Source organism: Podarcis raffonei, chromosome 13, assembly GCF_027172205.1.
Source record: "Podarcis raffonei isolate rPodRaf1 chromosome 13, rPodRaf1.pri, whole genome shotgun sequence".
NCBI lineage: Eukaryota > Metazoa > Chordata > Lepidosauria > Squamata > Lacertidae > Podarcis > Podarcis raffonei.
The window spans coordinates 47,677,636-47,705,533 of record NC_070614.1 but is presented as its reverse complement, the minus strand read 5'-3'; the positions used below and the strand labels follow the sequence as shown (position 1 = coordinate 47,705,533).

At 40.7% G+C, this 27,898-nt stretch overlaps 2 protein-coding genes across 2 annotated transcripts; both read right to left on the bottom strand.

Moving 5' to 3' along the window:
* Positions 1–121: 121 nt before the first annotated feature.
* Positions 122–10,495, bottom strand: LOC128399173 (vomeronasal type-2 receptor 26-like). The gene is made up of 7 exons (XM_053360420.1): positions 10,281–10,495; positions 6,669–6,818; positions 5,576–5,867; positions 4,551–5,411; positions 4,014–4,241; positions 2,775–2,901; positions 122–1,020 (listed from the first exon to the last, which is right to left on the bottom strand). The coding sequence occupies exons 1-7, from the start codon at positions 10,493–10,495 to the stop codon at positions 122–124; spliced, it is 2,772 nt and encodes a 923-aa protein (XP_053216395.1).
* Positions 10,496–11,440: 945 nt separating this feature from the next.
* On the bottom strand, positions 11,441–26,124 carry LOC128399172 (vomeronasal type-2 receptor 26-like). Its single transcript, XM_053360419.1, has 6 exons — positions 25,745–26,124; positions 17,463–17,754; positions 16,212–17,075; positions 14,425–14,661; positions 13,547–13,673; positions 11,441–12,339 (listed from the first exon to the last, which is right to left on the bottom strand). The coding sequence occupies exons 1-6, from the start codon at positions 26,122–26,124 to the stop codon at positions 11,441–11,443; spliced, it is 2,799 nt and encodes a 932-aa protein (XP_053216394.1).
* Positions 26,125–27,898: the final 1,774 nt, after the last annotated feature.

Genomic DNA, 27,898 nt, shown 5'->3' with positions numbered 1-27,898 from the left:
TTCGGGGCAAAGACATTCCCTCTGTCAAAAGAGTGCCACTCTGGAGACATTCTTAGTAATGGACTGTATACTAAAACCCTTAATATATAACAAATCAATAAGATAAAAACAAAGGTATTACTCAGTTCTTTCTCATTATTAGCTCCCTATTGTTCAGCTCAGGCCTCAGCACAATGATGTAGCATTTAGGGGCAAAAATGCAGCCCAACAATCCAGCACTGGAGGACAAGATGGAGAAGATCTCTACCGCCACCATGGATTTCCCTTTGGTGCTTAGATACGTCGGGATAAAGGACAACCAAACACTGCAAAACAGCAACATGCTGAAGGTAATAAACTTGGCTTCATTAAAACTGTCTGGTAATTTGCGAGCTGCAAATGCTACAATGAAGCTGGCAGTGGCCAGGAGGCCCATGTAGCCCAAGACACAGTAAAACAGGGTCACAGACCCTTCATTGCACTGCACAATGGTCTCTTCTGCTACAGAGTCCATGTCTAGATCAGGGAATGGGGGAGAAGTCATCAACCACACAGTACAAATACTTGCTTGAGTAAGAGAGCAGGAAAAGACTATGGCATTGGCCAACCGTTTTCCTACCCACTTCCTTGTGCTAGATCCTGGTTTTGTGGCCATGAAAGCTACAACTACAGTGACAGTTTTTGCCAACACACATGAAACGGCCAGTGAGAAAACAATGCCAAACATTGGTTGGCGAAGAACACAGGTCACTTTCCCAGGTTTCCCAACGAATAGCAAAGATGAGAGGAAGCAGAGCAGTAGCGAGATGAGGAGAATGTAAGTGAGATCCCGGTTGTTGGCTTTGACAATGGGAGTATCTTTGTATTTAATAAAAGTTCCTATCACCAAACTTGTGAGCAGTGAAAAAGAAAAAGCGAGTGAGGCCAAGCTGATCCCAAAGGATTCATTGTAAGAAAGAAAGCTTATTATTTTGGGAATGCATCCAGTTTTGTTCTTGTTTGGATACTGATCTCCTGGGCATATGATGCACTCATCCATATCTGAAAAGTAGAATAAGGTCAAATTCCAGTAGCTATTCATTTGTGCTCTTTACGTCTTTTTTATCTTATCCTTCTGATTTTAAGGGATTGATACAGTATGTGAAATACCGTATTTTTCGCCCCATAGGACGTACTTTTTCCCCTCCAAAAATGAAGGGGAAATGTGTGTGCGTCCTATGGGGCGAATGCAGGCTTTCGCTAAAACCTGGAGAGCGAGAGGCATCGGTGTGCACCGACCCCTCTCGCTCTCCAGGCTTCAGGAAGCTATCCGCAAGCCTTGCAAGCCCGGCGGGAGGTCCCGCCGGGCACGTGAGGCTTGGGGCGGCAGCCTCCGGAGGGCTCCGCGTGCTTCGGGCAAGTGTCCGCAAGCCTTGCGCGCCCGGTGGGAGGTCCCACCGGGCGCGCAAGGCTTGGGGCGGCAGCCTGCCGCCCGAAGCACGCAGAGCCCTCCGGAGGGTGCCCCGTGCTTCGGGCAGGTGTGCGCAAGGCTTGGGGCGGCAGCTGCTGCTGGGGGAGGAAATATTTTTTTTTTATTCATTCCCCCCCCCAAAAAAAACGAGGTGCGTCCTATGGGCCGGTGCACCCTATAGGACGAAAAATACGGTACTTTTTTGAGTATTCTGCTGAATGTATGATGTTTGAATTTAAACAATATTAAGCTGCTGCTCCATGCACCCTGCACATCACGGCTTGTTCCAACTACACTTATAGGGGGGGGGCATCAGGCACCGGTGGGCTCTTGTGTTGCTTGGGAGGGCACAAGGGGCCTGGTAGAGCATAGAATGAGAGCATGCCCCTAGATCAGGTGAGACTGGCCTTATATAACTCATTCCATGGTTGCCTTCTGGGATCCATGATACTTGTCTTGTGACACACCAGTGTCCAATGCTGGTCAACTCCCAAGGGTATTGATTGGGTGCATTTCAACCATCAAGTGGAATTTGAACTGTACGTGCTCATTGAAATGATAACCCTTATGCTTTTGCCAGCCCTGCTTGCCTGTGCAGTAATGAATACAAATCTGGCCTAATTGCAACTCCTAGGCAATTATAGCTCAAACATAATTTTGTTTATTTGGCAATCAGTACTATGATCTATTTGGCGATCAGTACTATGAACGCTGGTGGTGCTGTGGGGGATGCGGGTGGCACTGTGGTCTAAACCACAGAGCCTAGGGCTTGCCGATCAGAAGGTCGGCGGTTTGAATCCCCGCGATGGGATGAGCTCCCATTGCTCAGTCCCTGCTCCTGCCAACCTAGCAGTTCGAAAGCACGTCAAAGTGCAAGTAGATAAATAGGTACCGCTCCGGCGAGAAGGCAAATGGCATTTCTATGCGCTGCTCTGGTTCACCAGAAGCGGCTTAGTCATGCTGGCCACATGACCTGGAAACTGTATGCTGGCTCCCACGGCCAGTAAAACGAGATGAGCGTCGCAACCCCAGAGTCATCCGCAACTGGACCTAATGGTCAGGGGTCCCTTTACCTTCACCTTTAGGCAATTATAGTACTTGATATGTGTTTAACAAAATACATTTGAGTGAAGTGGGGAGCACTTCCGTATCTAGGTTCACAGTATTGCACCAGGTTTATTTGTTTTTGAATATTTCCTTCAAATGTTACTGGAAAAAATGCAAAAAAAAAAAAAAAGCACACAACTCTAAGCAGGATAGTCTGGTTGCATGTAAAAATGTAGCATTTAAATAGATTTGACACAATAATCTTTACTAATATTGAACAATGAAAAATGTCATGTACCATTTTGGTTGGAAATCTTCCCTTCTGGACATGGAGTACAATCATAGCAGCAAAATTTCTGCCCTTCCTTCCTTTTCTTCTGACTACCAGGGCGGCAGTAGTCATTACACAGAGAAATGGGCATCACCTTTCCAGAAACAAGAAATAATTTCATAAGGGAGAAACTGAACATCTTATCCAAAGTGCTTCATATCAAGTGCAGCAAATATCCCCTATTTTGTTAGGGAACCAGAAAAAAGAAGCAAGACACAAGACCAGAAAAAATGCAAGATACATGAAATAAGCTAGGGCCATTTTATCAGCTGTAACTTTAGGAATAGCAAAGGACATGTGTGGAAAATGCTTAAATCTATCAGGCTCCTAAACTGGCACTAATTGGGTGAGGTCTTCATGATTCATAACACCTTTAAAATCTTGCAGTTTCTTACACAGAACCCTGTGACAAGTCTCTAGAATTAGAATCCACAAGGGGCTCAGTTTTTTTGCCAATCTCTTTCCTTTCCCACACCCACCTGCCAAGTGACCAGAAACCAATTCAAGTAATGTGTATCCCACCTGTAGTTGCACCTGTTTGACACTCCTGGTGGAAGTATCAAAGTAGGTGGAAGGAAGGTAGGTGGAAAAGCTCAACCACCCCATTTTGACCAGTCAATCATAGGAAGGAACATAAATTCCTGCTTGACACCAACTATGATGACAAGCTTATCTCATACTGCATATTGGGAGGGAAAGCTTGGTGCAACCTCTCCTAAGAAGGGTGGGCGGAGGTAGGTGGAAATGACTTTATATCCTTTGTGATTTACTAACTAGCAGTAGCTCAAAACCACACATGAAGCCAGAAAATGAGTTTTGGGCCTTCTAAGATGGGGTTCAGATTATGAAGTGATATTAGTTCTCTAGGAATATTGCAAATGTTGGTTTTTTGTCAGTCCAATTGTCATGAAATTAATTTGATATGGGATCTGCAACTGAGCCATGGACCCTTTTCAAATTAAGCAGTAACCACCCATATCTGCCCCATGACTAAATTTTATCTGAATCTTTCTAAGCTCTGTCATACAAAATGAAACCCAATGAATATTGTTAAAACTTCATTTCAACTAAGAACATATAAATTAAAGCTCCTTTTCACAGTTGCATCCAGCTAGGTTTTCAGATTTTTCTCATGAAGCAATAAAAAAGAAAAGTGGTGCTTATCAAGAGAGTGCATTGGGTCAAAGAAATACCCAAATTCCAGACCTGGTTAAAGCCTTTGTTCCACATAATCATGTCCTCATGAATGATTATCTCATTTCTATTGACAGCAAGGGGATCCACCCATCCAACCTTCACTCGAATGAAAGACTTGTTTGGGAAGGTGACCATGTTTGTGATGTCAAATCTACCTCCCATTTCTCTTTTATTAGCAAAGGACACTCTTTCTCCAGCTGAGTTGTTAAATGAAACGTCAGGAAGAAAATGGTGCAACTAATTGAAAGAGAAAAGAAAGATTAAGGCAAAAGAACATAATAGAGATATTGAAGAAAATGGCTTGATGTATAAATGAGCACCATTTACATATAATTATGTTTGCTCACTTTACTTGACAAAGCAGATGAAAAAATTGTTATGCATACAGTGAAAAAAAATTCAGCCAAATGTACAGGATTTAATATGAAAATATAAAGCTTTGCCAGTTAGTGACATGAGGAATACCATTGCAGCATTACTTCTGCATGAAAATTGTGACGAAATCTTAAATTGTATATTTGCTGCTTTTCATTTGTAAAGCATTACCTGCCAAGGCTGCAGATCTTGAAGTTTTAATTTTCCACTGCTACCCAATGTTCTCTGCTTGGATGTAGACAAGCAAATAGCATGCAAAGTGTGAGCCACAACAAAAACAGCATTGTAGATACTGTAACTATGGCCAGATAGCTCCATTGCAAAAAGAGAGCCTGGAAGACTATCCAAACTCTCCTCTCCAGTACACAGTTCTTTGGGCTCCACTGTCAGATGGGGATTTGGAACTATACAGTCAAATGCTTGCTCCCAGAAGTCCTTGAGAAAGTGATCTCCCTGACTCCAGGAAGGCTTGATGGTCAGAAGAAAATCTTTGAAATTTAGAAGATTTTGTGAATGAATTGTGAGGGATATGGTGCCTTGAAAGAGTTGAAAATCCCAAGAACTAACAAGCCCCGTTGCAATGAAATCAGTATGCGCTGTCAGAATCCACACCTTTTTAATTGCTAAGTTTTCCTTATTGGTTGGATCTCGCAAAAATATAATAGCTCTCAGTGCTATAATTGTCAGAGATTCTCCATAGACAATAAATGTAGTGACTTTATTATCTGTGAGTAATGCATACAAATTTAAGGCGACCTCATGCATTTCATCCAGCTTATCAAGATGAAGTTGACGTGGTATTCTTTGTGTAAAGGCTGAACAAATTCCATTTTGAGAAAGCAGTGGCTCCAGGGTCTTGATGAAATATTCTCCAGTGTTATCATTTGGAGCAAAGAGTCCAACCCAGATCCATCCAAAATGCTTAAGCAAGCTAATAACCCCCCAAAATTGATGGGCTTCATTGGGCACCATTCGATAAAAGGACGGGGACTGACTTGTGTCACCCTCTGGAGGAAATGAACCATACGCAAGCTATATATATATATAAAAAAATCACATGAAGTTATGTGAAAAGAATTCATAATGTGCAATGTGAAATTTCATTTAACAAATATTTGTTTAAACAATGTATAGGTTAAATCCAATATGGTCAGTAGGAATACAAAAATCCCTATGCACCCCTTCATACATCTTACCTGGGGAATTTTGTAGAGACTTAATATATCAGCCATATGTAAGGAGGTATCAGAGCCAAGTCCTCCAATGATGGATATGAGGGTTTTCTTGGTGTCACATTTGTAGTTGGAAATAAATCTACCCATTTTGAAGAGGAGGTCTAACGTAGTGCGGTAGGTCATCCTTGCATCATAGTAGCTATCATAGATGTGGAACCCCAGTGTGACATTGTGCAAAATGTTGGGATTCTCATTTATTTCTTTCACAGCAAATGCCAAGGCAAGGACATGTTGGTAGAATTTTGTCACCACACTGCAAATAAAGTAAAGGAATTACAGAAATGAATAAACCACAATACTGGACACATTCCTCATCAAATTAATCGAAACCAAAAAGAAATTATTGGAAACCAAGCATTATGCGGAGCGATTGAAAGAGCTGGGTATGTAGATCCCGGAAAAGAGGAGACTCAGAAGAGATATGATAGCCGTCTTCCAATATCTCAAGGGCTGTCACATGGAAGATGGAGCAAGCTTGTTTTCTTCTGCTTTGGAGGGTAGGACTCAAGACAATGGCTTCAAGTTATAATTAATGAGGTTCTGGGTAAACATCAGGAAGAACTTTCTACAAGAGCACTCTGACTGTAAGACTTGTTCACCAATGCAACTGTCTTACTCTCCCTCACTTTTTCTTTCTTCTGCCCCAACCTTACTCTGTATACAATGTCTCACATCAAATGTAACTGTTCTGTAGAAAGAACTCTACAGCCTGAAAAAAGAGATGATGCACATATTTTTGTAAACGAAGAAAATATTTAATAAAAATTATTTAAAGAAAACAGTAGGTGACTGAAATGAGGAGTCCCTCAAGGGTGGAAAAACAGAAATTTTTGTCAATTATTTAAATCATTCCTTGTGAGCTAGTAAGTTACTGTTTAAATTGAAATATGTATCTTTCTATATTCCACCATTCAGCCAAAAAAAAAATGTTTCACATTATAGCTTACAGACATCAGTGATAAGACAGTCCCTCCCCTTAGTATGCTTGTTTAAAATACATGAGGCAAAAGGAAATGTGATTTGGAGGAATGTTAGGGGCATGGAAGATTCTTACTATGAAACATCAAAAAGGTTCTGTGTTGGGTTTTCCTTGAAGAAAATTTCATAGAAAATATAACAGATATGTGAAGCTATTCCACCAATGATGAGATCACCTGGCTGGTACCACTCATGTGGAACAGGAATAGGAACATTCACAGTGCACCTGATAGCATTATCGGTATTAGAAACAGAAGGCATTAGAAAAAGCAACACCAATAGCATCAACCTCCTGGTAGTCAAGCTTCCTTCTGAACACAGACTCTATTGTATTTGTGCCTACTAGCTGCCTAAGAAACGGCTACATTTGATGATGCATGACTCCTTTTACCCACACATATAATAAAAATTATGAGCTGCATTCAGAGATTACAGCATCAGAAATTGAGGCTGCTCCTGGCCCCTACCCCAGTTCTCAGTACACTGGGTTAGTTATAACCACTTTCAGGCTTGCTTGTTGTTTTCTAGCTGGTTCTGGGAAGCATCTGGAGGTTTGTCCTTGTGAATAAATTGCCATGATTTGGGTAATTGCAGGGTAGGATTACGAATTACTTCTTCAGGCTTTTCATTCTGAGTGGCTCTTTTGCTATTTTTGCTCATAGTTCTGCTCCTTTACAGGCATAAAAAGTGATTGAATGACTTTTCCATGGCATAAAAAGTGACTGAATGACATATCAATAAATTCAGAGTGAAGTCATTGGGTAAATAACAAGGCTAAATTTTGAGATAACGGCCACTTCCAAATGCCATTTCACTTCAAGGGAATGGGAATAAAGACCTCTCTATACAGTGTGTGTGTGTGTGTGTGTGTGTGTGTGTAGCTTGACTGTCTTGCATGAATGAAGAGAAGGTGTTTGGAGGAGTGGGGAATCTTTTTCAGCCTGAGGATTGAATTCCCATCTGAGTAATCTTCCAAAAGTCATATGACCGTGGTGGGTAGGACAAGATGTGAAAATGGACTGAGCAAATTTTACTAATGCATAGTGTCTACTTTTTACTCTAACACATACACTCCTCTCTATTCCCATTCAGGTCACCAGGAGGCATTGTCAGAGTTCAAGGACGTATTCCAGGGAGGCAACAACTCAGAATATGAAGTGGAGTCACTGAGCAATACATCCTAGGGAGAGCTCTGAGGTTCAGAAAAATACATTTTGAGGGCCACATGCAGCCGGTTGGCCAGGAGTTTCCTCTCCCCCACTGAATTAAAACTGCTTACCATAAACCAACCCACAGTAATGATTTCCTCAGCTCAAAATGCCACTGTGATCTGTTCTCTTTTCCCCTTAATATTGCTTTGTACAAATCCTTTGTCAGCCTTTCCTATATTATATTGTAATGAACCTCAATCCAATAAAAGAGAACACCACACCGAGTTTCCAGATTTGCTCACTTAAATTCCAGAAACCATTGTGGGATGCAAGTCTGGTTGTAGGCAGCTGCTTCAGACACTTGCACACCCTCCAATATTCCTCAGATGAAAATAATGACATTTTATTCTACATCAGTATCACTGCTTGACTCTTGGTCAAGTATAAACATTATTAGAGGAAACACACAAAACTCCAGTATTTTAACATAGATGAAGAATCTTCATTACAAACAGTCATTTAACCAAAGAATCAATTGCTCTCCATTGCTATTGCTTCCATTTCCAACTGGATTTTTTAAACAACAGAAGTCCCTACAAAACCTTTAGGGGACATCTATGCTACTACTGAATTCCAGAACATGAGCACAGTCAATCCACATTTCAGCTTTCCTGAGAAGTTTACTCTTTTCTTCACATCAAGCCTCCGTATGTCACAGATTTTGCTTTGTGGATCAGCAGTCCACAAAGTCCAGTGGTTGGTCAGCAGTCTGTGCATTGGAAACTCTTAAATAGATTGATTTTGCTGCTACAACAGCACAGAGACTTTTTCTTATCCCTGTGTGGTCTGCATAGCCTCTGGGATGAAGCATTTCTTCTGACTTTCCTAAAGAGCTTCAAATCTCACTTGTGTTTTGTTTTTTTATCATGCTAAAAATGCCTTCACAAAAAACCATTGCAGTGTGGGAAAAGGAAGTCATATTTGGCTAATTGAGAGAAAAACTTAAAGTGTGGTTTCCCAATTGTCCGCATTCAATCAATCAACATTTGTAACAAAAATAACTTACTAACCTGAGACCTGCATAACAGTGCTAGGAGGTGCTATCTGGTGAAACTAAGGTGAAACTTAACTGTCAGACCCAACGTCTCCTACATATATTTTTTGTCTGTCTCAAGAGAATGGCGTGCATCTCTGGGGTGAAGCCAAACTCCTGTGTCAGCAGCCTTGCTGATGTGGTCCAAAGGAAAGCAGAGCTGTTATTGAACTTTGTTAAATAATTTTTATTAATTTTCAATTACTAAACAACAAAAAACAAAGGAAAAAAGTGCAATACATTTAACATCAGTTTGGCTGTGGAAGTTACAGGAAGGCATAAAAGGCGTAACAATCTTAGGGGCTCCACTCCAGTTTCATATAAGTTTTACTCCTTAGCCTTTTCTTCTTCTGAAGATATCTCACAAGGAAGCAGAGGTTAAGGATCAGCATTTTTCTTCTCCCCAGGTTGACAAGCCCTATCTGCCTCTCACTTTCCTCTACAACATGTGTATAAACGGCCATCTTGACCATTGGAAACACCATTTGTCTTTTCCACTCAATCTGCTGGAGCCTGTCTTCTCAAGCAGTTGAAGTCCCTAACTCACAGAGGGTTTGAGACCCATCAGCCACACTCACCTCATTTAGCCAGCCAGTTGAAGTCGTTCCCAGGCTATGGTGGCTGTCGCATGGTGACAGCTGATAAGAGCCACAGGTTAGAAATGAGTGCAGGGTGGAGACCAAAGGTTGACTAACAACCAAAGAAGGAGAATGATGTGTCCCCCAACAGAGGTACAACTCCTCCCCAAACACAGAGATATCTGCCCTCTCAGCAGAACAGATGTGACACCATCCGTCAATCAAAACCTACAAGCAAGGCATGGTGGCATCCGCCTATTTCTAAACCTAAAGTAACAGTTCACCAACACACCCAAAAGGAAGACATGGAGGTCAATTGAAATGGGAGCAGAAGAACAGATTTTATTAGATTGACACCTTGTGCTCCTAGTCAAAGGCTAATGGCAGCAGAGTTGTTGCAAGTGAAATTCCTGATCTTGTGCAGAGAAGAAATTAATAAGCTCTCCACCACAATAAAGAGCCTCAAATGTTTCAATGCAAACTGTCTTAAACTAGTTACAAAATAAGTAACCCTGGGTTCCACAATCTAAAATACACGAGTAAAATGAGAAAGGGGATTTGGAGGGATGTATATTCCAGGGACTATGTGGCTGTTGTTGTTTGCTGCTTTGAAGAATGTACAATACAGTACTAAGAATGTGACTGAGATAGAGAAGTGCCCTGGTTAAATCAAGTTGGTTATTTGAGGACTCATAGATTTATTTAGTCAAGCATTTCTTTGCCCCTCTCTTCACAAAAACAAATCTGCCACATCAGTGGATAAATATCAACAATGTGATGCTACCTTGTCTGAGGCTTGCAATCTAAAAGGCATGACACAAAAGGAAAGGAAATTGAGAGAGATGTAGAGAGGGAAACAGTCTTACTGTGGAACCTCAAACAGATTCTGTGAAGGAGGCTCTTTGAAGAAAACTTCATAAAATACATAATAGAACTGAGAAGCTATCCCACCAATGATGAGGCCACCTGGCTGGTACCACTCGTGTGGAACAGGAAATGGATCATTCACAGGGCATGCCAAAGTATCTTCTTTGCATGCAACAGGCGATTGCAGAAACAGAAATACCAAGAGCCACAACATCCTGCCGCTAAAAACACAGAGCTTCCTGTGCCCATCAGTACCAGGTTCCTGTCTTGAAATGGCTACTGTGAATGATGCCTGGCTTTGCCAATGCAGTTCTACAAGAGAGCTCTGTGAGCTGTTTTTGAGAATCAGTTTCTTGGAAACAGGTGCCTTTAATAGATTGTCAACACTCTGATTTCAAGTCTGGCAATTAATATGGGGTGGGAGAGTCAGAAAGGCAACTGATGAAGTATTGCCTATATTTTGCCCCTATTCCCAGCTCTCGATGGCACATGTTAATAATTTTCAGTCTTGCTTTTCGACTTTTTTAGTGCCTTCTTAAAAACCTATCTGGCTTTGATTATGTGAGGAAATTATAATGATTTGGATTATTGCAGGTTGAAATAATAAGTTGCTCAGGGTGGTTCCCCCCCCCAGCGGCACTTTTGGCAACAAGAGGCTGGTATTTGTGTGTTTCCCCAAGTCTCATCACAAGCTGCCTATGCTCCTTTGTGGCACACAAATAGATGGTAATTGCCTTTCCATTTTCCAATGTGAGTCAATGCCAGAGTGGAGCCATTTTCTTCATGGCTGCAAAGCAGAAATTCCCAAACTATGATCACAGCCCAACTGAAGTTGCATCCACACAGAGAATATTCCTCTACACAATTTTTTTTTTAAGTGTAGTCTAGAAAAAGACAGTTACAGGCCAATCCTACACATGAAAGTCTGGTTTAAATGTAAATTAAGCTGGGGAGAAGTACACTAGATTGAAAGACCATTCTGGAGCAGGGCTACTGCTGGCTGAGAAACCCAAACCTTGTATAAGGAAAAGATAGCTTGAAAATAGAGTTTGAATCCTTCCTGCAAAAAAGGGACACTCTGAGGACATTTTTAGTAACCACCTACGTACTAAAACCCCTAATATATAACAAATCAATAAGACAAAAACAAAGGTATTTCTCAGTTCTTTCTCATTATTTGCTCCCTATGGTTCAGCTCAGGCTTCAGCAAAATGGTATAGCATTTTGGGGCAAAGATGCAGCCCAATAGTCCAGCACTGGAAGATAAGATGGAGAAGATCTCCACCAGCACCATGGATTTCCCTTTGGTGCTCAGGTATGTTGGGACAAAGGACAGCCAAACACTGCAAAACAGCAACATGCTGAAGGTGATGAACTTGGCTTCATTAAAACTGTCTGGTAATTTGCGAGCTGCAAATGCCACAATGAAGCTGGCAATGGCCAGGAGTCCCATGTAGCCCAGGACACAGTAAAACAGGGTCACTGAGCCTTCATTGCACTGCACAATGGTTTCTTCCATTACTGAGTGCATGTCTAGAGCAGGAAATGGGGGAGAAATAATCAACCACACAGTACAAGTAATCACTTGAATGAGGGAGCAGGAAAGGACAATGGAGTTGGTCAGTCTTTTTCCTACCCACTTTCTCATACTGGAGCCTGGCTTAGTGGCCATGAAAGCTGCAACTACAGTGATGGTTTTGGCTAACACACAGGAAACAGCCAGTGAGAAGACGATGCCAAAAGTGGGTTGACGAAGAAGGCAGGTCACTTTCCCAGGTTTTCCTAGGAACAGCAAAGATGAGAGGAAGCAGAGCAAGAGGGCGATGAGGAGAATGTAGGTGAGATCCCTGTTGTTGGCTTTGACAATGGGTGTGTCTTTGTGTTGAATAAAAGTTCCTAGCACCAAAGCTGTGTTCAGGGAAAAAGAAAGAGCAACTAAGGCTAAGCTGACACCTAAAGGTTCCTCATAAGAAAGAAAGCTTATAGTTTTGGGGATGCATCCATTTTTGTTCTGGTTTGGATACTGATCTTCTGGGCATCTGAAGCAGTCATCCATATCTGAAAAACAGAATAAAGTCAAACTCACGTAGCAATTCATGTGTGCCTTTTGTCTACTGTATACCATTTCTGCTGAATCTTACATAGTTTTTTAAAAAGTATTTTAAGGAGCCATGCTGTGCACCTAGCAGGGTGGTGGCCTTTTTCCAATGTCACCCAGATGGCAGAGTGAGTGGGACCTTGGTTTTTTGCGTTGACAGTTAACTGAGAAAAAAATGTATTCTGCTCCCGTATTTAATTATATCCAGGCTAGAATACAATTTGCCTTTTATTTGGTGCCGTAGCCATTTTTAGGCATTCTAAAGCCTTTGTGGGCAGAAAAGCCATTAGGCAGAACCACATCAATAGGGATGTACCATAAAGGCTTTATAAAATGATAGGAGCAAGGAATGTCCAATCTTGCCTATCTCTCTCTCTCTTTGACACGCACCCACACACATGCAGTTACCTACTGGGAATCTGGAAGCTTATCTTACCAAACACAGAGGTCCAACCTTGTCCAACTCTGAAGGGTGCAGAGTGCATCCACAACATCAAGTAGAATGGCACTCAAGCAACAAGTGCTGCTTGGAATAATGACACTATATTCACCTTAGTACCATGCCATCCCCTCTTAAAAAGGTAAAGGACCCCTGAAAGTTAAGTCCAGTTGCAAACGACTCTGGGGTTTCCACCTCTCATCTTGCTTTACTGGCCGAGGGAGCCGACGTTTGTCCACAGACAGTTTTTCCGGGTCATGTGGCCAGCATGTCTAAACCACTTGATCAGAGCAGTGCACGGAAATGCTGTCTACCTTCCCGCCGAAGTGCTACTTATTTATCTACTTGCACTTTTTCGGCATGCTTTCTCTTACCTGAAGCATAATGACTAAAATTCTGGCCTAATTTCACCCAGGATGGACGTCTAGATTGTCCCAGCCACCACATAATTCTCAAATATGCAATTTTTTCTACAATTGTACTTGTCAGTTTCTCTTAAATTATGTCTAGAATGAAATCATTTGGGGGGGGGGGCTTAATTTCAGATCCACATGCATGGGATTTCACCAGCCTTCTACATTTTTGAAGTTTTTGATGTGAAGTTACTGGAAAGTAGCAACAAAATATTAATACTACTATGGGCAGGATATTGTGGTTATATGCACAACATATTATTTAAATTCTTTTCAACAGATATTTGCTGATCTTGTACAATGAAACCTGTCTACCATTCTGGTTTGAAATCTTCCCTTCTGGACATGGAACACAATCATAGCAGCAAAATTTCTGCCCTTCCTTCCTTTTCTTCTGATTACCAGGGCGGCAGTAGTCATTGCACACAGAAATAGGCATAGCCTGTCAATAAACAGGAAATCATTTCAGAAGGGAGAAAAATTTGAAAGTAATGTTCAGCCTCTGAACTTCAGATAAGAAAGCGGATCTCTCTTCACATAAATATCTACATAGGATGACTGCTTTGTATAAAGAACAGGTATTGGCTTATTTTTGTTAGGAAACCAGAAAAAAGAGACAATACATTTGGCATGGATTAAACTAGGGCCCCTATCACTCTCCTAAACCTGTCAGGATTTGGTAAGCCCTTTTTGATTCACACTGCCTTTGAGTCATAAAACTCCATGAAAGTGAAACAAGTCAACCTGAAAAGACAACCTTCTCTTCCCCACCGGCTTAAGAGGCCCATTGTAGAAGCCTCTTAAATCAGAATTCAGCTGAGGAGCATATCACAATATCTTCTTACCTTTAATATACACAGCTGTCAAGTGATGAGAAAGGCAATCCTCAAAATTATGTGGTTCCCACCAGTAATGTGGGAAAGTGTGCCAACCCTACCTCTGACCCCTTTTCTATTGAAACAGAGACCACCCTTTCTTCTCTCATGAATCATTTTTATCTGGATCATCCTGAGCACTATCGTACACAGTAAATATTATTTTAAAATTTATTTCAACTGGGAACATAGATTTGTTTGGCATGTTCATAATTTCATCTACCGCTATCCAGAATATTTCAATGGAAATAGTAATGGTTATTTTGGATAATCTAAATGACCCATATGGAGAATGTGGGGCCCAGAAAAAAAACCTACTCTCCAGACCTGATTAAAACCATTGTGCCACATGATCTTGTCCTTGTGAATGATGAATTCTTTTCCATCAACTGCATCAGAATCAACCCATCCAACCTTCACTCGAAGAAAGGACCTGTTTGGGAATGTGACTGTATTCATGATGTCAAATCCACCTCCCATTTCTCTTTGATCAGTAAAGGATACAATTTCTCCAGCTGAGTTGTTAAATGAAATGTCATGAAGAACAGGGTGGAGCTAATAAAAAGAGAAAAGAGAGTAGAATTGAAAATAATATAATGTAGATTTTGAGCAAAACACCATGATTTACAGAAAGCCTTCTTTATTAATCTTATTTAGGTATAGTAAAATAGCTTCAGTTAACAAAGAACACGTGTGAAAAATCTGTGATTTTGATACAACAGGTGGATACTTTATTATGTATTCAATGAATACATAATATTATTTCTATCAATATGCACGCTATTTAAAATGCACACATTAATCTTTTTTCAGTGAATGAGATTTGCAATAACATTTCAACAGCACTTCTGGATCAAAATGTAATAGAGTAATAATAAATAAATTGTATTTCAACAGGCTGAAAGGAGCATAGTGTAAGACATTATAATTGAACTTGTTATTCCAAAACATAAACAAAAAAAATACAATTTTCCCGTAAATGTGTTAGGCTGGTCTATATGTATTCTTTTATAAGTTACTGTAATCATAGCTACTATGCACCAAATTTTCTCAATCAATTCAGATATAATAGGAGAAATGCTATTTTCCCCCATTTTTAGCAATATTACTCTCCACAAAATAATAAAATTGCATACTATTACTTTATCATTTTCTGGAATAACATATTTTAGACAATGAAGCAGAAATGTTTTAGGTTCCAAGGGTATGTAAAATCTTCTGTTGTACTACTACTACTACTACTAATAATAATAATCTATTATTTATACCCCGCCCATCTGGCTGAGTTTCCCCAGCCACTCTGGGCAGCTCCCAATCAAGTGCTAAAAACAGTACAGCATTAAATATTAAAAAGTTCCCTGAACAGGGCTGCCTTCAGATGTCTTTTAAAGATAGGGTAGCTGCTTATTTCCTTCACATCTGAAGGGAGGGTGTTCCACAGGACGGGCGCCACTACCGAGAAGGCCCTCTGTCTGGTTCCCTGTAACCTCACTTCTCGCAATGAGGGAGCCACCAGAAGGCCCTCGGCACTGGATCTCAGTGTCCGGGCTGAACGATGGGGGTGGAGACACTCCTTCAGGTATACAGGTATATATATAATGCAGATATAATAACTTTTTTCTCTTCAGAAGTTAAAAATGCATTGAATAAGGTATGCAATGCCATTTAACAGCACTTCCGGATGAAAATTATAATTAAGTCTGCTTCAGTGCCAATTTTCTAGAAAAAGAGGTGCTGGAACTCACCACGAACGCCTCCCTCTTTCTCTTAGAAATGGGAATGGCACCCATCTGAGAGGTGCTGAAACTCACCTGACATGTTCCTGAACCCACCTGAGACTAGCCGGAACTGAGCTCTGGTGGGAACCCCCAAAAAGCCGTGGTCTGCTTTCCTTAACTATCAGTCAGCGAGTGGGCAGCTCGGTTCAGGGTCAGCTCACGGGCTGGTTAAACGACCCCCGTGGGCCGCTTGTGGCCCATGGACCTTAGATTGCTGACCCCTGCCATCATCTGTCAGGCATTGCTGCTTGGTCACAGTCCCACATCTTGTACTAATTTATTCATGAAAACAATATATTTTGTTTCTCTTTATTTTGAAAACATTACCTGCCAAGGTTTCAGATCTTGAAGTTTTAATCGTTTGCTTCTACTCATTGCTCTCTGCTTGGATCTAGTTGAGTAAATGTTCTGCAAAGCATGAGCCACAGTATAGACACCATTGTAAATGCTGTAGCTGTGACCAGTCATGGACATTTCAAATAGAGACCTTGGAAGGTTCTGCAACCTCTCTTCCCCAGTACACATGTCACTGACCTCCATTGGCACATCAAGATTTGGAAATACACAGTCAAATGCTTGCTTCCAGAATTTCTTGAAAAAACCATCTCTTTCGGTCCAAGGAGGCTTTATGCTCTGAAGAAATTCTTGGAATGCTAGAAGATTTTGTGAGTGGATTGTGAAGGAAATGGCACCTTGGAAGAGCAGAACATTCCAAAACTTAAGAAAACCCATGGATACAAAATCAGTCTGGGCTGTAAAGATCCATACCTTTATAAATGATGTGTTTTTCTTATTTGTAGGATCTGACAGAAATATAATAGTTCTCAGTGCTGTAATTGCTAGAGATTCTCCATAAACAATAAAGGTAGTGACTTTATTATCTCTGATTCGTACATACATATTTAAAGCTATATGATGCATTTCATCCACATTATCAATGTGGAGTTGTTTTGGGATTCTTTGTGTGAAGGCTGAGCAAATGCCATTTTCAGAAAGCAATGGCTCCAGAATCTGCAAGAAATGTTCTCCACTGTTATCATTCAGAGCAAGGAGTCCGATCCATGTCCATCCAAAATGCTTAAGCAAGCGGATAATCCCAAGAAACTGGTGGGCTTCATTGGGCACCATGCGGTAAAAAGAAGGAACCTGACTTGCATCACTCTCCGCTGGGGGAAATGAACCATATGCAAACTAAAAGAAAATGTGAATATAATCTCAAATTATATGGAAAACATTATCTCTGTACCATTTGGCTTTTTATTCCACAAATTCTAAGCTTTCTTTTTTCTAATTGCACATTTTGATTTGAGCTGTGACTAGATCAGTCTCACATCCCTAGAAATAAAACAGAAAAAGAAATGTACAAGGAATATGGGATAAAGATGTAGCCTTTTATATAACTAAATTTTAAATTATTGATCCTGACTAAAACAGATCCATTAATTTTGTTGAGTTTGCTCTGAGTAAAACCACTGAATAGAATACTTCCCAATACATCTGCTCTGTGCAGAACAAACATGGAAGTAACCCATAGAAAGAGGAAGAAAAAATTCATTTTGGCCCCTTCATACCTCTTACCTGTGGAATCTTGTAGAGACCTAATGTGTCTGCCATATGGAAGGTGGTATCATGGCCAAGTCCCCCAATGGTGGATATGAGGGTTTTCTGGGTGTCACATTTATAGTTGGGGACAAATGTCCTCATTTTGAAGAGGAGGTCTAGAGTCGTACGGTAAGTCATCCTTGCATCATAATAGCTGTCATAGATGTGGAAGCCAAGTGTGATATTGGGCAGGATATTGGGATTCTCATTGACTTCTTTCACAGCAAATGCCAATGCAAGAACGTGCTGATAGAATTTTGTCACCACACTGCAAATAAAGTAAATATATACTGCAATACTGGACACATTCTGTTTCAAATTGAAATTATTTTATTTGTGATTAATACATCAAATAATACATCTACTTCTGCTTCATTGACTATGCAAAAGCCTTTGACTGTGTTGACCACAGCAAACTATGGCAAGTTCTTAAAGAAATGGGAGTGCCATGCTCTCCAAAGAAAATCCATGATTGATCAGGGCATTACTACTTTGTATGGCACTCTCTCACACCTGCTGTTCTTCTATTCCTTAACATTTCCATCTCGGTCGATCAAGGAAACAAAAACCTAATCTGTATCTCCTTAAGTAAGTGAGAACTTCATTTAACTGAAGAAATATGTTCTGTACCGTCAAAGTGGCAATGTAATAAACATTTATATGAAAGTATAATTGAATTCAATGAAGCTTGCTCCTCAGCAGAGAGTTGGGGTAAAGTGAGGAAAATTGCTTGCACATCAGAACCACAGAATTGATGTGTGCAGTCCACAGTAGCTAAACACAGTCATTGAGCCATTGGGTGTCAGACCCAAAGGGGAGTCAGGTGGCATTGGATTTATCTTCTTACTGACGGTAAAATTTGCCTACTGTCTCTCTTCCTGCCTAATGCCCTGTCCTTACAAACTTGTGCCATCTAACCTGACTCAATGCAATTCAACCAATCTCCAGAACCCTCCAAATACACCCGCTTACTGAACTTGCATTAAAGCCCAGGGAGTTTCACCATGGAGTTTTTCAGATCAGGAAAGAAGAAATGTTTTTTCTGACATTTTCCTAATATTTAATGGAAATAAAACAATTCCCTCAAGTAATTAAAACCCAGCACACATTGAAACTTTAAAACACCTAGAATATGAGGGTAGTAAAACATAATACTCTTTTAAACAACAAGGAAGCTTTGGGGATATTGAAGGAAAGTGTATGGTAGAGCTCTAGTTTTTTAATTTCTCTGCAATGTAACCTTATCTATTTATTTTACATTTTCATCCTTCTCTTCCCCACAAATACCCTTGGAGTAAATGTAATAAAAAAATATGAAGACTCTTTCCTCATCCCTTTACAAAATAGAAATCATGTTTTACTATGGGAGAACAAAAGCCATATTTGCTGTATGCAAACATAGTAGACTGTGGAAGACTCAGGAGGTGACTGAATGAGTCTCTCTGGAGTACATAAAGTTTCTTGTCAATCATTCAAACCATTTTTGAGCTGTGAGGAAATATTGTTTTAGTAACTTTTTTATTCCACCATACAGTCAAAATGTGGCTCCCACTGCAGCTTTGAAACATCATTGATAAGACAAGCCCTCCCTTTAGGATTCCTGCCTGAAAGACATGAGACAAAGGAAAAGGCAACCCAGAAGGGGAATGGAAAATTCTTACGATGAAACATCAAACAGATTCTGTGATGGGTGTTCCTTGAAGGAAACATCAAAGAAAACGTAACAGTTCTGAGACACAATCCCACCAATGATGAGGTCACCTGGCTGGTACCACTCATGCGGAACGGGAAAAGGATTATTCCTGGGGCACTGGGTAGAATTAGAGCTATTAAAAACAGGAGTGATTTGAAATAGCATCACCAGTAGCTGCAACATCCTAGCAGCCTAGCTTGTCTCAGAGTTTTATTCTGCTGTGTGCATCCCTAGCAGCTACCTTTAAAGAGGCTACATTCAATTATGCCTGGCTCAGTCAATGCAGCTCTATGAGGGACATTATGAGCTGTATTTAATCAAAGTGATACAAATGCATTCCTTAAGTGATAACAGAGATTATATTGTCGTAAATTGAACTGATAAAGCCCTGCCTGACATTAGCCCCTCCATTCTCTCTCCATAGGTCATGGGCTTATTTTTTATCATGTTCAGGCTTGCTTGTTGATTGTTTCCTTGTTCTTTCGGGAAACCATCTGGAGGTTTAACCTGGTGGGAGAAAGATGCAACAATTTAAGTAATTGCAGAATAGGAGTATTAATTACTTGTTCAGAGTTTGGAGTCTGAGTGACACTTTCCCTTTTTTGCTCCTAAAAGCATATTCCCTTGGTGAGCTAACAGCAAAAGGAAGCTCAGAGTGAAGACACTGGTTCTGGGAAACAAAGCAGCAGTGCTATATTTTTAGTTTTCTTTTTTTTTTCTTTTATAAATTTTTATTCATATTTACACATATATCCAGGAAAAACATAAACAAAAAATCCACCACATACCTTATACAAATTATATCCACTTCACAAATCATAAATAAAATACATAACTGAGTTAGTCTCAACTGAGCCTTGGACTTCCCTCCACTCCTTTGGCAAGTATCGAATAAATTATATAGTCGCGTACTTTTTAACTCTTTTACATAGGCCTTTCCCGCTGTTAGAGTTATTTCAACCCCGCCAGTGTCACCTGAGATTTAGATTCCATATACATTAAATATTTCTTCCAATTATCATGAAATTTCTGTTCGTCTTGGTCCCTTAATCTTCCTGATATTCTATCAAGCTCAGCATAATTTATCATTTTAACCTGCCAATCACTTATGTTGGGTATTACTTCTAATTTCCAATTTTGTGCTAACATAATTCTTGCAGCTGTCGTAGCATATAGAAACAAGATCTTGTCTTCTTTTTTAATTTCTTTACCGACCATTCCTAACAAAAAAGCTTCTGGCTTTTTGGGAAATGTATATTTCAAGATTTTTTTAAGTTCATTATAAACCAATTCCCAAAAGCCTCTCACTTTGCAACATGACCACCACATATGGTAGAGGTCACCTTCTACCTCTCTACATTTCCAGCATCTTTTATCCTTCAACTTATAAATCTTCGCTAATTTCACTGGTGTGTGATACCACCTGTAGATCATTTTCCACAGGTTTTCCTTTAGTGCCGTGCATGCCGTAAATCTCATATTCTTGTTCCATAGTTACAACCACCTCTCAAAGTCGATGTTATATCCAATATCTATCGCCCACTTAGTCATAGCCTCCTTCACCTCCTCATCTTTTGTATACCACTCCAGCAAAATATCATACATCCTTGACAGTGTTTTGTTCTTACCTTCTATAACTTCTACATTAAATTTAGATTTTTTATCTTCAAATCCTACTTTCTTTTTGTCTTCTTTTAGCAGATCATTTACTTGGTGGTATTGCAACCACCCTGTAAATAAATTTTTGATCTCTTCATATGGTCTAAGTTTAATCCCTTGATCTGTCTTCCAAGTTAGTTCTTCATAGGTGGCATTCTTCCCTTCCATGTTTATTTTTTTTATAGTTAACACCTCTATTGGTGAAATCCACCAAGGTGTCTTCCTTTCCAATATATTTTTATTTCTTTCCCATACTTGGAATAGTGGTCCCCTAAAAATATGATTTAGAAAGCCTCTATGAACTTTCACCTTTTCGTACCACAGGTGCGAGTACCACCCTTACCTGTTATCGAAACCTTCCAAGTCCAAGATGTCCCTATTTTCCAATCTTATCCAATCCTTCAGCCACAATAAACACGCCGCTTCATAATATAAACTTAGATCCGGTAGAGAGAATCCCCCTCTTTCTTTTTTGTCCACCAATATTTTCATTTTTATTCGTGGTCTTTTGCCTTGCCAGATGTATCTCGCTAAGGCTCTTTGCCACTCTTTACACTGCTTTAGGCCTTTTAGTACCGGAATGGTTTGGAACAAAAATAACATTCTGGGGAGAACGTTCATTTTGATAACTGCTATCCTCCCCAGAAAAGATAACCTCAATCTCTCCCAGATTTCAAGATCTTTCTTAATATTCTTCCAAGTGACTTCATAATTATCCTTATATAGGTTAATATTTTTCGCTGATATCCACACTCCAAGATATTTCACTTTCTTTGCTGTCATAATTCCCATCTTTTGTTCTAGTTCTACAATATCTTCCTTAGTTAGATTTTTAGTCAACATTTTAGTCTTATTTTTATTAATCTTGAGGCCTGACACCGCTCCAAACTCTTCAAATTTTTGCAAGGCTTCTTTCATACTATTTTTTGGGTCTTCTAGAGTTAATACAATATCATCCGCGAAAGCTTTTATCTTATGTTCTTTAGTCCCTACCTTAATCCCTTTCACTTCCGCTGCCTCTCTCAGTCTCTTAGTAAGTACTTCAAGTACTGTTATAAATAACAGACAGGGGGCAGCCTTGTCTAGTCCCTTTAGATATGTCAAAAAATTCTGATGTCGAGTTATTTATTATTAGCTTAGCTTTTTGTTCATTATAGATAGCTTCTATACCTTTTCTAAATCTTTCACCCAGCCCCATCGTTTTTAGATTTTCTGTCAGGAAGCACCAAGAAACGTTATCAAAGGCCTTTTCGGCATCAATGAAAATCAAAGCTGCTTGTTTGTCTATTCTGGTTTCCAAATATTCAATGATATCGATCACATTTCTTACGTTGTCCTTCAATTGTCTCCCTGGAAGGAAGCCCGTTTGATCTTTATGGATTCTGTTATTTAATACTTTTTAAAATCTTTCTGCCATTACATCCGCAAAGACTCTCCTCCCTGAAAGAGAGGGGAGTGGTTGTGGGCGGGAGCCCGAGCACCGCCCAGCAGGGGGCGTTGCCCCCTGCCTCCAGCTCACCTGGCTGGCACTCACGCCCCCCCGATGGCCACCCAACCAGGTGCCGTGGAGGGGGCGTGTTCAGCAGCCTTTTGCTGCAGTGCCAGCCTCTCCCTGGCCTCATCCGGATTGGCGACCAAGCTTTATACCGGAATGACGGTGTCCACCTATCGGATTTGGGGAACGACATTTAGTTAGCTAGTGTCATCAAAAGTATCTGGGATTGGTTTCAGCTTTGAGGGTATTGGCGGCGAGCCTTTGGCTCGGGTGGCGGTTAGGCATTGGAATAATGTGTTGTGTGTCGAAGTGCTAGGTGTGGCCATCGCCTATGCCTTCAATTTTTAGGGGTATTCCGTTAAAGGAATCTGGCGGTCGTGTATTCTGTCCGATGCCTGCTTGGCGGGAGGCCATGGCACGACCCTCGGTGACAGCAGGGGTGAGCCTATAGTTGGATTAGCATCAACAGGCTCCACCTACTGGTGAATAAACCCACTTGTTTCGATCCAATGCCTAAGCCAATACCTTTTCATTGCTGTAATCAATAAAGTTGTGGCCTTTTCTAGCCCATCAACCTTATATCACTTGTCCTTGTGTCTTCATTTCACTTCGCGGGGGTCGGGTCCTCGAACCACAAAGACTCTCCTCCCTGAAAGAGAGGGGAGTGGTTGTGGGCGGGAGCCCGAGCACCGTCCAGCAGGGGGCGTTGCCCCCTGCCTCCAGCTCACCTGGCTGGCACTCACACCCCCCCGATGGCCACCCAACCAGGTGCCGTGGAGGGGGCGTGTTCAGCAGCCTTTTGCTGCAGTGCCAGCCTCTCCCTGGCCTCATTCCTCATCAGCGTCCCATCGCAAGTCACCCACCCTCCACTCCCTTTTAGTTAGGGCTTAGGTCATTGGCCTTGCTATGGACCTTAGGTTGGTCGCCCTGGTTGCCCGGGGGGCCTGGTAGGAGTTTTTCCATTTGGCATTAGGCTTTTTGGTTTTTTCGCCTACCTCGTAGCAATCGTCACAACTTTTGTGGTATTGGTGGGTAGGTTAGGCATTGGAATAATGTGTTGTGTGTCGAAGTGCTAGGTGTGGCCATCGCCTATGCCTTCAATTTTTAGGGGTATTCCGTTAAAGGAATCTGGCGGTCGTGTATTCTGTCCGATGCCTGCTTGGCGGGAGGCCATGGCACGACCCTCGGTGACAGCAGGGGTGAGCCTATAGTTGGATTAGCATCAACAGGCTCCACCTACTGGTGAATAAACCCACTTGTTTCGATCCAATGCCTAAGCCAATACCTTTTCATTGCTGTAATCAATAAAGTTGTGGCCTTTTCTAGCCCATCAACCTTATATCACTTGTCCTTGTGTCTTCATTTCACTTCGCGGGGGTCGGGTCCTCGAACCACAAACAGTTTATAGTAGTTATTTAATAATGAAATTGGCCTATAGTTTTTCACCTCTAAGGCATCCACATCTTTTTTAGGAATTAATGTAATATAGGCTTCCTTCCAGGTATTCGGGGTCTTCCCTTCTTTTAAAATATTGTTCATCACTTCACATAGGGTTGGGCTTATTTGATCACTTAATACTTTACAATATTTGGCTGACAGACCATCTGGCCCCGGCGCTTTACCGATTTTCATCTTTGATATTGCCTTCCTTACCTCCTCCTCTGTAATTAGCTGATTTAATAATTCTTTTTCTTCGGTTGATATCTGTTGTAAATGATGTTCTTTCAGATAGCGTTCTATATCATAGCCTGTCTCCTTACCTCTTTTATATAAATCCTTATAGTATTTCTGAAACAACCTTTTTATTTCATTTGGGTCTTCCACTATCTTATCTCCATCCCTTATCCTACAGATCATATTTTGTTTTTTCCTTTCTCTTAGTTGCCAGGCCAAATACTTCCCTATTTTATTAGCAGATTCAAAACTCTTCTGTTTCAACATTTTAACTTTCCACTCAATCTCCTGGTTTACTATCATAGAAAATTGGGCTTGTAATAACTTTATTTTTTGTTTTATAGTCTCATCACCTGGCTTAATAGTTAATTGTCTTTCATTCTCCATTAACTGTACTAAAATCTCCTCCTTCTTTTTCTCTTTTTCTTTTCTTTGATGGCTGTTTTTCTGAATTAGAAAGCCCCTCATGACGGCTTTCCCTGCATCCCAAACCGTTTCTAAAGCTGTCCCTTTATTTAAATTCCACTTGAAGTACTCTTCAATTGTTTCTTTTGCCTTAATCACTATCTTTTGATCATTAAATAGAGATTCGTTCATTCTCCATCTAAGTACTCTAGCCTCTTTACCCTTTAACTCTAAATATACTGGGTTATGATCAGATATAGTCTGTGGGAGAATTTCAGATTTGATTAAGTTCTGTATCAATTCCTTAGTGATCCAAATACCATCTATTCTCCCCCAACTCTGGTTAGGATTTGAGAAAAAAGTATATTGTTTTACAGTAGGGTTTTTGAATCTCCACGCGTCAATTAGTCCCATATTATCAACCAAATCAAAAAAAGTCCGTGGTAACTTGCCTTCCTTAATCTCTTGTTTTCTTGTTGATTTATCCAGATTTGGTGACACCACCCCATTAAAGTCACCCATCACTATCATTTTTTGATCCATCCACTCTGTTAACTTAATACCTAATTCAGAGAAAAAGACTGCTTTTCTGTCATTAGGTGCGTATAGTCCGACGACAATAATCTTTACTCCTTGAAACATAATCTGTACTACAATCATTCTCCCTTGTTCATCTTTATACAGTAATTTTGGATCAAGTTTTTCCTTTATATATAGAACCACTCCTCGTTTCTTAACTCTATCTGAAGCCATAAAATCCAATCCTAATCTCTTATTGCTTAAAATTTTCTTATGCTTTCTTATTACGTGAGTCTCTTGTAGGCAGATTAAGTCGAGGTTCTTTTTTAGTAAAATATGCGCAATCTGGTTCCTTTTATTTTTATTGTTGAGTCCGTTCACGTTCCAGGTCAGAACTTTTAGAGCCATCACTTATATGCAAATAATAAGATAACAAGTCTAGATTAAATCTACTGTTTTTTATCGTCTATCTCTTCTCCTTCCCTCTCTTGTCCTGAATTTGTCTCCCTCTCTCCTTCTCCACTCTCTCCGCCTCCGTCCCCACTCCCCGATCGTTCACCCTCCTCCTCCCCCCCCACCATCTTTCCGAGTTCTTTCTCATATCTTCTTGCAAATTTTTCTAATTCTGAAGGGTTGGACAGTTTGAATCTTTTTTCCTTAAAATAGAATGAAATTCCTTCCGGAAATTCCCATCTATATAGGATCCCATTTTTCTTCAGTTGGTTAGTTAATTTTTTGTAGGCATCCCTCCTTCGAAGAAATCTCGAAGGAATCTCTTTGTATATGATAATTGGATTTCTTCCAATATATAACCTTTTGTTATAATTCTGTTTCAGTATTTCGTTTCTCATATCCATCGAATTGAACATAACTAATACATCTCCTGGCAATCTTTTCCCCCTGGCTTTAGCTGATTTTGTTTTTATCCGAAAAATATTTGCCAACGAGTAGCTTATCTCTTCTTCCTTTCTATCTAACCAGCTTGCCAGCTCTTTCACCATTTTAAATCTTATGTTCTCATTTGTCTCCTCTGGGAACCCTCTAAATTTCAGGTTTGCTTGATTCTGTCTCATCTGGGTCATTGCCATACTATCCAACAATTCTTCCTGTACTTTACCTATCTCCTTAACTTCTACTTTAATCCTGTCCAAATCCCTCTTATTATCCTTCGTGTCTTTTTGCACCCTTTTCATTGAGTCCTCAAGCACCTTGGCTCTTACCGATAGATCTTTAACTTTTCCTGTTAATTCTCCCACCACCCCCTCCAATCTTTTGTCCAACGTATCTTGTACTTCCAGTAGTTTTCTTTCAATATATTGCTCATTATGCTTAAATTCTTTCCTTATCTCAACCATTAAACTGTCATAGTCCTTGATTTCCCTCCCCTCCTTCCCATCTTCTTGTCTAGATGGCCTCCTTTCTGATGGCGTTCCCACCCCCTTTTTCATATTGAAAACTCTCCCTCCCCTGGCAGTCACTGAAACCCCCTGCTTGCTTTCTCTGTTCTTCCCGTAGATTCCTTCCGAAGTAGTCCCCTCCGCTCTCACACGGTGGCGCCTTGTAGACTTTCCAAGTCCTAGATCTATTATCTTCCATAGGGTCTCACGGCCAGTTGTCTCTCTCCCCACGCCACACGACAACTGTTCTCCTAAGTTACTGATTATCCGCCATTGGGGGGGCTAAGAATAAGGAGGTACCGTACCAAAGAAAAAGAAGAAACCTATTGGGAGGATAGGGAAAAGCGATCAAGATAAAGAAAGTAATCAAACAATGGGGAGAGGAAGAGGGTGGCCAAAATATCAACAAGTGGCACAGAGCAAAAAAAAAAAGAACTTGCAAAGTTCATAGAAGGGTTATATAAGAGACACAAAAATAACCGCCAAAATTGCTGAGACCATTGGCTTGATTCCCAGCGACCAATAGTCCCCTGGAACTTAAGCAGAGTGTGGGGTGAGTCTTAATCCAAAAGCAGGCATATGGGTGTGGGGCAGGACCAAATTAAGACGTCTCCTGAGGGGAGAAACTTTTATATATAGCAAAAAGTCCTGACCCACCGTCCTGATTACGCTTTCCACCTTTCCAAAAGTTCTCAGTCTCTTTCTGCTGTAGCAGTGAATTAATCTAGAAAGTAAACCCCCTCTTCTCCAGCCAGAATATTAGGTTATAACTCTTTATGTCGGGGAGAAGAACAAGAAATGAGGTGTTGGTACGGAAGCTCGCTGCTTTCTCCAGACAAACAAATCTCTTTTTCCTCCCAAACGTCACTGGAAGGGCGCTGCCTCTCCGCGTCTTCCCTCCTCCTGCTGCCAATCTGTTTTTCACTCTTTTAACTGGCCCGAGTAAAATAGCAGTTTTTATCCTTTGTTCCAATATGAGAGGTGTGAGTAACAAAGAGGTGTAAGTAATAAAAATATCTAAGCATATGCTGCTTGACTCAGACCATGTTCACAAACGGCATGCAAAGGGGTTAATTGCCAAGAAACCGCCCCTGCAATCTCCTCCCGGTCGTTAGCGCTGCTATCTCGCCAAGTTGAACAGAAAAATTCCTTTCACTTCTTTCTAGTCCCTTAAGATATTTTCATTTGTTACTTTGCCTCAGAGTCCTTATGCTTTGTATCTGAGGTCTCTCTTCTACAACCACTTAGCGGCAGCTTTTTTTTATTTTTCCCTCTCTCAGCCTTACGTTGTACTCCATTTTCTCTTACCGCCGGTAGTGGATTCCTTCGCCTTTTACCTCTTGTAATCCTTTTACGCTGGGTTCTTTAGTTAATCTTTCTATCAGCTTAGTTGGTTTGCTTTTTCCCAGTTTTATGACTGTTGTTGGAGGTTCACCGCTTTCACACGGAGCCTGAGGCTTCACAACACGGAGTCTGTTACATCCCCTTCATGCTGCAGCTCAAACCCTGCTAAATGCCGACAATACAGGGGAACTTGAGCAGCGTCGCTGGGTACCTTGACCCTCAGGAT

Excerpts from the sequence above, each read along its gene's own strand:
- LOC128399173 (XM_053360420.1), bottom strand. The coding sequence starts at position 10,495 with ATGTTGTGGCTCTTGGTATTTCTGTTTCTGCAATCGCCTGTTGCATGC. Across the intron at positions 6,819-10,280 it reads AATCTGTTTGAGGTTCCACA|GTGCACTGTGAATGTTCCTA; the intron begins GTAAGACTGTTT and ends TAATGCTATCAG. Across the intron at positions 5,412-5,575 it reads GTCTCTACAAAATTCCCCAG|CTTGCGTATGGTTCATTTCC; the intron begins GTAAGATGTATG and ends ATATATATATAG.
- LOC128399172 (XM_053360419.1), bottom strand. The coding sequence starts at position 26,124 with ATGAAAAGGGTGCAAAAAGACACGAAGGATAATAAGAGGGATTTGGAC. Across the intron at positions 17,076-17,462 it reads GTCTCTACAAGATTCCACAG|TTTGCATATGGTTCATTTCC; the intron begins GTAAGAGGTATG and ends ATTTTCTTTTAG. Across the intron at positions 13,674-14,424 it reads GTTTTAATCAGGTCTGGAGA|GCTATGCCTATTTCTGTGTG; the intron begins GTAGGTTTTTTT and ends GTTTATTGACAG.